This window comes from Dipodomys spectabilis, unplaced genomic scaffold, assembly GCF_019054845.1.
Source record: "Dipodomys spectabilis isolate Male_0828 unplaced genomic scaffold, ASM1905484v1 ptg000266l, whole genome shotgun sequence".
In the NCBI taxonomy this organism is placed as follows: Eukaryota; Metazoa; Chordata; class Mammalia; order Rodentia; family Heteromyidae; genus Dipodomys; species Dipodomys spectabilis.
In genome coordinates this window covers 3,445,452-3,456,832 of record NW_024870943.1, presented here as the reverse complement: position 1 = coordinate 3,456,832, position 11,381 = coordinate 3,445,452, and the positions used below count along the sequence as shown (strand labels likewise).

At 48.9% G+C, this 11,381-nt stretch overlaps 2 protein-coding genes across 2 annotated transcripts; both read left to right on the top strand.

The window, feature by feature from the left end:
* The first annotated feature begins 1,207 nt into the window (after positions 1 to 1,207).
* On the top strand, positions 1,208 to 2,487 carry LOC122125827 (galactoside alpha-(1,2)-fucosyltransferase 2-like). The gene has a single exon (XM_042700464.1). The coding sequence runs from the start codon at positions 1,363 to 1,365 to the stop codon at positions 2,257 to 2,259; it is 897 nt and encodes a 298-aa protein (XP_042556398.1). The 5' UTR covers positions 1,208 to 1,362; the 3' UTR covers positions 2,260 to 2,487.
* Positions 2,488 to 5,544: 3,057 nt separating this feature from the next.
* LOC122125807 (galactoside alpha-(1,2)-fucosyltransferase 2-like) lies at positions 5,545 to 6,587 on the top strand. Its single transcript, XM_042700422.1, has one exon. The coding sequence runs from the start codon at positions 5,553 to 5,555 to the stop codon at positions 6,585 to 6,587; it is 1,035 nt and encodes a 344-aa protein (XP_042556356.1). The 5' UTR covers positions 5,545 to 5,552.
* The last annotated feature ends 4,794 nt before the right edge of the window (positions 6,588 to 11,381 follow it).

Here is an 11,381-nt window from a genome sequence, read left to right as displayed (position 1 = left end):
CTGCCTGGGCTGACTTTGATCCACAGTCCCCAGATCAAATGAGTCTTTGCCTACAGGTCCTTACTCCAATTGAAGCAACAAGAAAATCAATAGAAGTAGATTTTAAGCAAGGCTTATATGGAACTTATTAAGAATCAAAGTTAACACACTGGCTACAGCAGACGTTGATGAAAGTGAACTATGCAACTTGTGGGTGGAGATGGGAGAGAGGGAGTTGGAGAAAATGAGGGAACACATGACACCCTGTGAAAGGAAATGTACTTATTTCCTGATGTATGTAAAGGTAACCAGGGTGTGTAGCACCTGTAAAGCAACAAGTAAATTGGAAATAAAAGAAGAAGAAGAAAGAAAGTTAAATGTGACAAACTTACAAGAGTCCTCTATGGGTCTGCCTATAATTGCTACCGAAGATCTGTAAAGACTAAACTGAAAGAACACTCAATCATAATCTCTTACTTTTTAACTGAATATAGCACTTGTGGACCCTTGTTAGGAAAATGCAGAAGAAAGGAAAAGGAAACAGCTGGACCCAAGTTCTCAACAGCCTAGGATTGTTTCTTGAGGCACTGCAGGGGGCAGAGCCTTCCTGTGGGCTAGGAGGTTGTGTAAGGAGGTGGGGTTGGAGTGAGGCTTTTGTAGGGTCTGAGCAAGGAGACAGAGGTTACTTGAGTTGGGTACAGGGGCGGTGACTGCAGGTGTGGGCAAAAAATAGAGTAAGTGGAGTAAGAACTGTCTCCCTTATCCAAGGTGTCGGGCTTTTTAATGTTCAAACAGCTCTGCATCTGTCTTGCTTGATGCTTTGAGGTACTCAGGATCCAGTGCTCAACCTTCAGTCCAGAATTAACCCTGTCCGGGTCTGGGTGCTGTCCCTGAGCTGTTCAGCTCCAGGCGAGTGCTCTAACACCTGAGCACAGCACCACCAAGCAATGTTTACAGCCAGGCTCAGGTCAGATGGCCCTGCCTGTAGTCAAGCATATGTGTGCATACCTTGGGTTTTGCCTGACATTCATATGCACCTGGGGTCATAGGATGGGGTTCAGTCCTGGTTCAGTCCTTCAGCTAGGATTACAGGCCTGAGCCAGCAGCACCTGGCCCCTTGTCTTGGTCTCTATTTTCATCACCACGATCTCTGCATGGGAACTCATGCATTCCACATGGCTGACCGCTGCTCAAGACCTAATGTGTGCTCTCCCCTCCCCCACAGCCATGGGCAGCACCACACAGGGGACTTTCTTCTACCCCCTGGCACACGCCATCCTCTTCATCTTCATCGCCTCCACCCTCTTCCACATCCAGCGGCGCCTAGTGAGGCTCCAAACCAGTAGTGGGCAGGATGAGCAGATATGGGTGTCTCATCCAGTCATGGAGATCCCGGCAGAGTGGAGGAAGCCCACGAGCCGTGCCCAGCTGGGCATGTGGACCATTAACTCCCTCGGCCGCCTGGGGAACCAGATGGGTGAGTACGCCACGCTCTACGCCCTGGCCAAGATGAACGGACACCCGGCCTTCATCCCTGCTCCAATGCACAGCATGCTGGCCCCCATCTTCAAGATCAGCCTCCCGGTGCTGCCCAGCGTCATGGAGCGCGGGGTCCCCTGGCACAATTACCACCTCAATGACTGGATGGAGGAGCGTCACCGGAACATCACCAGCCACTATGTGCGCTTCACAGGTACCCCCTGCTCCTGGACTTTCTACCACCACCTGCGCCCTGAGATCCTGCAAGAGTTCAGCTTGCATGAGCATGTGCGTGAGGAGGCCCAGGCTTTCCTGCGGGGCCTGCGCATGAATGGGAGTCAGCCCCGCACCTTTGTAGGGGTGCACGTGCGCCGGGGAGACTATGTCCATGTCATGCCAAATATGTGGAAAGGGGTGGTGGCCCATCGGGGCTACCTGCAGCAGGCCATGGATCGGTTTCGAGCCCGGTTCAAATCTCCAGTGTTTGTGGTCACCAGCAACGGCATGGCCTGGTGCAAGGACAACATCAATGCCTCTCTTGGGGACGTGGTGTTTGCTGGCAACGGCATGGAAGGCTCACCGGGTAAGGACTTTGCCCTACTCACGCAGTGCAACCACACCATCATGACCATCGGGACCTTCGGCATCTGGGCTGCCTACCTGGCCGGTGGAGACACCATTTACCTGGCCAATTACACGCTCCCCGACTCCCCTTTCCTCAAGGTCTTTAAGCCAGAGGCAGCCTTCCTGCCTGAGTGGGAGGGGATCCCGGCAGACCTGTCCCCGCTACTCAAGCACTAGGCACCCTGTCCCTGGCAGCCCTTGGGTTCCCAGGCCTGAGGAGGGCATTGGCCAATGCCTGTGACCCCAGCATGGACACAAAGGCTGATGTAGGCTGAATATAGCCCAGGCAAGAAGCCAGACTGGATCTCCAAAGTAGTCAGCAAAGAACAGGGCTGGGAGCATGGCTCAGCAGTACCATACCAATCTTGCAATCGCATGGCCCTGAACTCAAACCCTCGTGTCACCAAATTCCCTAGCCCCTGTACCCTGCACACAAAAAGAATAAAACGGGAAGAAAAATAACTGACTTTTGCAAGGGTGATTTCATTGTGACACTCCTGTACATGTGTACATATGTTCTATCAACTTTACCCCTCCATCACTCTGCATTATATAATTATCTTCAAACAACGTGACTCCCACCTACAATCTAGACTACCCAGTAGGCTGGTACCTGGAGGATCACAGTTCAAAACCAGTCCAGGTAGAAAAGTTCAATGGACTCTTATTTATTTATTTATTTTGCCGGTTTCGAGGTTTGAACTCTGGGCCTGGGCGCTGTCCCTGAGCTCTTCAGCTCAAAGCTAGCGCTCTACTACTTGAGCTGTGTCCCGACCCGCAGGACTTCAACGAGGGCAATGAACCTAAGCGAGAAGGAATGAAGGGACAAGAGACACGAAGAATGACAGTAAGACAGGGATTCTGATCAAGCTGCCAAATTTTATTTTTCACACAGGGGTATTTATATGCTTAGAATAAGGAAGCTTTTTCATTGGCCGTAGCAGCTGCAGGATGTTTGCTTAGGGCAGTGTGAAAAGGTGGTCCATAGCAGCTATCTGGTCTTTGTTTGGGGCAGGATGAAAAGACCAGATTATGTAAACAGCCTCAAGAGATGTTCCAGAGAGATAGTCAAGTTTAGGGCTCCCGACAGAGCCGTGGTGCCACTTCTGGCTTTTTCTGCTCATGTGGTGCTGAGGAATCAAGCCCATGCAAGGTAAGTATTCTACTACTATGCCACCTTCCCAGCCCTGAACTCCATTTTTAAAATAAGCTTTGGGCCAGGTGCAGGACACTCATGCCTGTAATCCTAGCTATTTAGGAGGCTGAGATCTGAGTATCACAATTCAAAGCTGGTCCAGGCAGGAAAGTCCCTCAGACTTATCTCCAATTAACCACCCGAAACCCAGAAGTGGGGCCATGGTTCAAAGTGATAGAGCACTATCCTTGAGCTGTAGATTTCAGGGACAGTGCCCAGGCTAAGCACTGGCAAGAAAAAGAAAAAAAGGAGCTTAGCCCTGCCAGCCGCCGGTGGCTCACACGTGTAATCTTAGCTACTAAGTAGGCTGAGATTTCCCAGGGAGGTAAGTCCGTGAGACTCTTTATCTCCAATTAACTACCAGAAAATCGGAAGTGGTGCTGTAACTTCAGTGGTAGAGTGCTCACCTTGAGCTGAAGAGCTGAAGGACAGTACCCAGACCCAGAGTTCAAGCCCCGTGACCAACAAAAAACAAAACAAAAAGTCAGTCTTGCGATGTGGCTCAAGAGTTAGAGCATCAGTCATGAACCAAACAAGCAAATCAGGTATAAATCCTTGAGCTCAAATCCTAATACTGTCTAAACAAAACAACAACACACACACATACAGGAAATCAATCTCAATTTCATTGTTGTAGTTTCATTCTCCTGATAGGGTACATTAAATTGAAAAGTTTGGTAGATTACTGAGGACCCCTGTAAAACATCTTATAGTGGAAGACAAAGCTGGCTTGTCCATATGGGAGATAAGGCTTGAGAACTCCCAATGTCAGAGAATACATGTCCTAGTTCTACATAATTTTCATTTTGGAGGTGAAAGGGGGTCTGGGAAATACACACCTAATTGAAAACTTTAGGTCTATAGACCCACAGTGATTCAGAAGATTGTCTCTGATTGGCCAGTTGTGCTATACTTCATTTGCATAGCACCAACCAATCAGAGCCCAGCCCAGGGTATATAAACCCCTAGACTCAAGACACTGGAAGCAGAGCAGCTGCAATCTTTCCCCCTGGCAGTTGAATCTCCTGAATAAAGTTCTTCAAGAGGCTCGACCTTCACTGTCTGGTGAGAATGTGAAATACATTTACTCTGGGGTCAATTGTTTCTTTTTTTGGTCAGTGGGGCCGGAACTCTGGGCCTGGGCAGTGTCCCTGTGCTCTCCAGCTCAAGGCTAGCCTTGTACCACTTGTGCCACCGAGCGGCTTGTAGCTTTTTCTTTTTTCTTTTTTTCTTTTTTTTTTTGGTAATGAGGCATCAAACCCAGGGCTTCAGACATGGTAGGCAAGTTGTCGACCACTAAGCCACATACCCAGTCCGGCCCTAGCTTTAAATGACTGACAGGCAAGACTGTAAGTTCCTCCTCATTTACAAAGTAGACAAACATAGATATTAGACAGACAGGCTTGTAAATTATTTTCTTTTTATCTCCTGGCTCTGATTCCATTTGAAGTGCCCAGTACAAGTGACACCATCCCTCTTATCTGAGCGGTGTCTTCCAACTAACTCTGGATGCTCCATCATTGGCAGGACATGCTTTGTCCCAGGAGTGTCTTCTCCATGCTGGAATAATGTTCCATTGGCCTCAGCTTTCTATCCCAAGGCTAATGCTCTATCATGTCAGCCACAGCACCACTTCTAGCACTGTGCTGGACAATTAGAGACAAGAGTCTCACCACAGTCCCCAGATCAAATGAGTCTTTCTTTTCTTTTCTTTTTTTTCTTTCATGCTTTCTTGCTTTCTTTGTGTGTCAGTCATGGGGCCTGAACTCTGGGCCTGGGCGCTGTCCCTTAGCTCTTCAGCTTAGGGCTAGCACTCTACCACTTGAGCCACAGCACCACTTCTGGCTTTTTCTGCTTATGTGGTGCTGAGGAATTGAACCTAGAATCTCATGCATGCAAGGTAAGCACTCCTACCACTGAGCTATCTTCCCAGATCCTCAAATGAATCATTGCCAACAGATCCTTACTCCAATTGAAGCAATAAGTAGATCAATAGAAATAACTTTTAATCAGGGCTTACCTGGAACTTATTAGGAATCAAAGTTAACACACTAGCTACAGCAGACGTTGATGAAAGTGAACTATATTCATATATACCTGGGGTCATAGGATGGAGTTTAGTCCTTCAGCTAGGATTATAGGCCTGAGCCAGCAGCACCTGGCCCCTTGTCTTGGTCTCTATTTTCATCACCACCAATCTCTGCAAGGGCACTCATGCATTCCATGGCTGACCGCTGCTCAAGACCTAATGTGTGCTCTTCCCTCCCCCACAGCCATGGGCAGCACCACACAGAGGACTTTCTTCTACCCCCTGGCACACGCCATCCTCTTCATCTTCATCGCCTCCACCCTCTTCCACATCCAGAAACGACTAGTGAGGCAGGATGAGCAGATATGGGTGTCTCATCCAGTCACAGAGACCCGAGCAGGGTGGAGGAAGCCCACGAGCCGTGGCCAGCTGGGCATGTGGACCATTAACTCCATCGGCCGCCTGGGGAACCAGATGGGTGAGTACGCCACGCTCTACGCCCTGGCCAAGATGAACGGACACCCAGCCTTCATCCCCGCTCCAATGCACAGCATGCTGGCCCCCATCTTCAGGATCAGCCTCCCAACGCTGGATGTCATCACAGAGCGCGGGGTCCCCTGGCACCACTACCACCTCAACGACTGGATGGAAGAACGTCACCGGAACATCACCAGCCACTATGTGCGCTTCACAGGTACCCCCTGCTCCTGGACTTTCTACCACCACCTGCGCCCTGAGATCCTGCAGGAGTTCAGCTTGCACAAGCACATGCACGAGGAGGCCCAGGCCTTCCTGCGGGGCCTGCGCATGAACAGGAGCCGGACCCACACCTTTGTAGGGGTGCATGTGCGCCGGGGAGACTATGTCCACTTTATGGCCCATGTGTGGAAAGGGGTGGTGGCCCATCGGGGCTACCTGCAGCAGGCCATGGATCGGTTTCGAGCCCGGTTCGAATCTCCAGTGTTTGTGGTCACCAGCAACGACATGACTTGGTGCAAGGACAACATCAACGCCTCTCTTGGGGACGTGGTGTTTGCTGGCAATGGCATGGAAGGCTCACCGGGCAAGGACTTTGCCCTACTCACGCAGTGCAACCACACCATCATGACCATTGGGACCTTCGGCATCTGGGCTGCCTACCTGGCTGGTGGAGACACCATTTACCTGGCTAATTACACGCTCCCCCAGTCTCCTTTCCTCAAGTTCTTTAAGCCAGAGGCAGCCTTCCTGCCTGAGTGGGTGGGGATCCCGGCAGACCTGTCTCCGCTACTGGAAAACTAGGCACCCTGTCCCTGGCAGCCCTTCGGTTCCCAGGCCTGAGGAGGGTATTGGCCAATGCCTGTGATCCCAGCATGGACACAAAGGCTGATGTAGGCTGACTGCAGCCCAGGCAAGAAGCCACACTGAATCTCCAAAGTAGCCAGCAAAGAACAGGGCTGGGAGCATAGCTCAGCAGTACCATACCTTCTCACAATCTTACGGCCCTGAACCCAAACTCTCATGTCACCAAATTCCCTAGCCCCTGTAACCTGCACACAAAAAGAATTAAAAAGGCTGGGTGCTGGTGGCTCACACCTGTAATCCTAGCTACTCAGGAGGCTGAGATCTGAGGATCTCGGTTCAAAGCCAGCCCGGGCAGGAAAGTCTGTGAAACTCTTATCTCTAATAAACCACCAGAAAACCGGAAGTGGTGCTGTATCTCAAGTGGTAGAGCGCTAGCCTTGAGCTGAAGAGCTGAGGGATAGCACTCAGGCCCAGAGTTCAAGCCCCATGACCGACCAAAAAAAAAAGAATTAAAAAGGAAGAAAAATACCTGACTTGTGCAATGTGATTTCATTGTGACACTACTGTACATGTGTACATATACTCCATCAACCTCACCCCTCCATCACTCTACATTATATAATTCTCCTTTTCAAACAATGTGGCTTCCACCTACAATCCAAACTACCCAGCTGGTTGAGACCTGAGGATCACAGTTTAAGCCAGCCCAGGTAGAAAAGTTCAATGGATTCCATCTTTCAAATAAGCTTCAGGCTGAGTGCTGGTTGCTCATGCCTGTAATCCTAGCTACTCAGTAGGCTGAGATCTAAGGATCATGGTTCAAAGACAGCCCCGGCAGGAAAGTCTGTGAGACTCTTATCTCCAATTAAACACCAGAAAACCAGAAGAGGCGCTGTGGCTCAAAGTGGTAGAGCACTAGCCTTGAGCTGAAGAGCTCAGGGATAGCGCCCAAGCCCAGAGTACAAGCCCCACAACCAACAACAACAAAAAAACACTACAAACAAAACAACACAACACAACCATACAGAGAATCAATCTCAATTTCACTGTTGTGGTTTCATTCTCCTAGTACTGAAAGGGTACATTAAATTGAAAAGTTTGGTAGATTACTTAGTACCCCTGTAAAACATCTTATAGTGGAAGACAAAGCTGGCTTGTCCATATGGGAGAGAAGACTTGAGAAAATGTAAGACTGTTTCAAAACTCCCAATGTCAGAGAATACATGTCCTAGTTCTACATAATTTTCATTTTGGAGATGAAAGGGTCCTAAGAAATACACACCTAATTGAAAACTTTAGGTCTACAGACCCACAGTGGCTCAGAAGATCGTCTCTGATTGGTCAGTTGTGCTATACTTCATTTGCATAGCACCAACCAATCAGAGCCCAGCCCAGGGTATATAAGCCCCTAGATTCAAGCCACTGTAAAGCAGAGCAACTGTAAACTTTCCCCCTGGCAGTTGATTCTCCTGAATAAAGTTCTTCAAGAAGCTCAGCCTTCCTGGGCCCTGGTGGCTCACACCTATAATCCTAGCAACTCAGGAGGCTGAGATCTGAGGATCATGATTCAAAGCTAGCCTAGGCAGGCAAGTCTGTGAGACTCTTATCTCTAATAAACCACCAGAAAACTGGAAGTGGTGCTGTGGCTCAAGTGGTTGAGTGCTTACCCTGAGCTGAAGAGCTGAAGGACAGCGCCCAGGCCAGAATTCAGAAGGCTGAGATCCTAGGATTGTGGTTCAAAGCCAGCCCGGGAAGGAAAGTCTATGAGACTCTTATCTCCAATAAACCCCCAGAAAACTGGAAAAGACAATGTGGCTCAAAGTGGTAGAGTTCAGGGACACAGCCAGGTCCAGAGTTCAAGCCACACAACTGACAAACCAAAAATAATTACTATTATTATTAAAGTGTTCAACAGAGAAACTACCATTTTATAAGTAATGAGTAAATTTCTTTCTTTCTTTCTTTCTTTTTTTTTTGTCGGTCGTGGGTCTTGAACTGTGGGCCTGGGTGCTGTCCCTCAGCTCTTCAGCTCAAGGTGAGTGCTCTATCACTTAAGCCACAGCACCACTTCTGGTTTACTGGTGTTTATTGGAGATAAGATTCTCACGGACTTTCCTGCCCCAGCTGGCTTTGAACTGTGATCCTCAGATCTCAGCCTCCTGAGTAGCTAGGATTACAGGAGTGAGCCACCAGCTCACTAGCCTGGCTAGTACATTTGTTTTCTTTCTTTTTATTTTTGCCAGTCCTGAGGCTTGAACTCAGGGCCGGGCACTGTCTCTGAGGTTCTTTGGCTCAAAGCTAGCACTCTACCACTTAAGTCACAGTGTCACTTCCAACTTTCTCTGTGTATGTGGTAGTGAGGAATTGAATGCCAGGCAAGCATTCTACCACTAAGCCACATTCCTAGCCAAGTACATTCCTTTTTTTGGACAATGTGATCCCCAAATCATCTTTTCAAAGAAACAAATAGCCTGTGTGTGGCTGTGTTGCCCAAGTTACACTTGCTTTCCCCCAGTTTGTTTTTGACAGCTGTGCTATACAGACCAGCAGCCACTGTTGCACAACCACCACTGGGAAGACTACCACAGGAGACCATGAAGTATTGTTGGAAGTCACCTAGTTATCTATTTCACTGTATAATCTACTTGGCTAAGGTCTCTATCATCAGGTGAGTCATGCTTTTGCTTCATCAACAGCCTCAGGAGTCCTGTGTGTTCTGGGCAGCCATCCCAGTCCTGAAAACAATTTCTCTTGTAGAGCAGGGACAAAAGAAGCCAGTGTTCTGTTCAGGTCAGGAGTGGCAGTGCACTTCTGTATTTCCAGAGACAGAGGTAGTAGGATTGTGAGTCCCTGGCCACCAGAGAAAAGTTAGAACCTGTCTCAAAAAGAAACCAGAAGCTTTGTGAGTACACAGCCCCAGAGACATGTGTATGTTCACACTGTGTGGATACGCAGTGTAACCATGCACACACCCATAGAAGTGACAACAAGGAAGCATTTACCTGTGTGAACACTGGAGAGCCGTACATGCGTAGTGAAAGTCATGTGCCAAGTATTTACACAACAGAGGAGCACTCCTACCTACCCACAGTGGTGTATTCCCACAACCCTGGTTACTGCTGCATGGCTAGCACTCACGTGTGCTCACTCCCCCACAGCCATGGGCAGCACACGCATGCCCTTCTCTTTCCCCATGGCCCCCTTCAGTGGAATAGTATGGCAGAGGTGGTGGCCCAACTCGGTAAGAAAGTGAAAAGAGGGCTGGGAAGGTGGCTCACTGGTAGAGTGTTTGCCTTGCATGCCTGAGGCCCTGGGTTCGATTCCTCAGCACCACATAAGCAAAAAGAAAAAAGCCGGAAGTGGCGCTGTGACTCAAGTGGTAGAGCGCTAGCCTTGAGCTGAAGAGCTGAGGGACAGCGCCCAGGCCCAGAGTTCAGGCCCCACGACCGGACCCCCCCCCAAAAAAAAAAAAGTGAAAAGAAATGAGAGTGAGAAAGAAAAAAAGGACCCGTGTCTCCATACCCACTGCCCAGTTATCAGTCAGACTCATCCTCAACAGGCAAGATCTGAGGTACTTCAAAGCCAGCCCAGTGAAGGAAAATCTATGAGACTCTCCTCACCAAAATTACAGAAGTAGAATTGTGGATCAAGTGGTAAAGTGCTAGCCTTGAACAAGTAAAAGCTCAAAAACAGCCTTCAGGAGTTCAAGTTCAATGGCACACACAAAAACAAAAACGTACAGAAAGTTCAAGATTCAAAATCCTGGCTGTCCAGAAAAGACCCCCCCCCCCCCCACCATCCTCCTGTTCTACAGAATCCTGGAGGCAGACCTGATTGAGAACTACAGCCTGAGTTCTGTAGCCCACCATCACTCAGTGGCTCTTCTCTGATTCGTCAGTCGTCATATACCTCATTTGCATAGGGGCAACCAATCAGAGCCCAGCCCAGGATATAAAAGCCCCTAGATTCAGCGCCTGCATGATAAAGCTGTGGCCATTTTGTGCTGAGTCATCTCTCTCCTGACCCCCCCCCCCCCCCCCAAAGGAGCTGCAGAAGTGGTTGGCTTTCCTGTTGTGGTCAAGGAGCCAGAAGAGTTGCCAGGAGAAGGAGCTCTGCCCACTGAGGACACCCCAAACCAGCGGTACCAGTACCCATCCATGGCAATACCATGCTCTGCTCACCTCACATATTTGATTTGGGTTTTTTGTTTCATTTTTAGTATAGATTAATTGTACCAAGGGTTATGTCACAAAGGCATTTATTATGGTTTTTTTGTTTTATTTTGTCGGTCATGGGGCTTGAACTCTGGGCTTGGCCGCTGTCCCTCAGCTCTTCAGCTCAAGGCGAGCGCTCTACCACTTGAGCCACAGCGCCACTTCTGGTTTTCTGGTGGTTTATTGGAGGTAGGACCTGTCTCACGGTCTCTCCTGCCCGGGCTGGCTTTGAACCGTGCTCCTCAGATCTCAGCCTCCTGAGTAGCTAGGGTTACAGGCGTGAGCCACCAGCGCCCGGCTATTTATTATGTTTTAATTACAATAATTCTCTGTATTACTCTCTTTTCCTCAAATTCTCAAGCCCTCGTTATTATTTTGTTTTTATATTTTGTTGGTCCTAGGACTTGAACCATGGGCCTGGGCTCTGTCCCTCAGCTCCTTTTGCTCAAGGAATAGAGACACAAAGCACTCTACCACTTTAAGCCATAGTGCTACTTCCACCTTTTTCTGACTAGTTTATCGGAGATTAGAGTTTTACAGACTTTCCTGTCATTAACTTCAAACTGCCAACCCAGAT

Excerpts from the sequence above, each read along its gene's own strand:
- LOC122125827 (XM_042700464.1), top strand. The coding sequence starts at position 1,363 with ATGGAGATCCCGGCAGAGTGGAGGAAGCCCACGAGCCGTGCCCAGCTG.
- LOC122125807 (XM_042700422.1), top strand. The coding sequence starts at position 5,553 with ATGGGCAGCACCACACAGAGGACTTTCTTCTACCCCCTGGCACACGCC.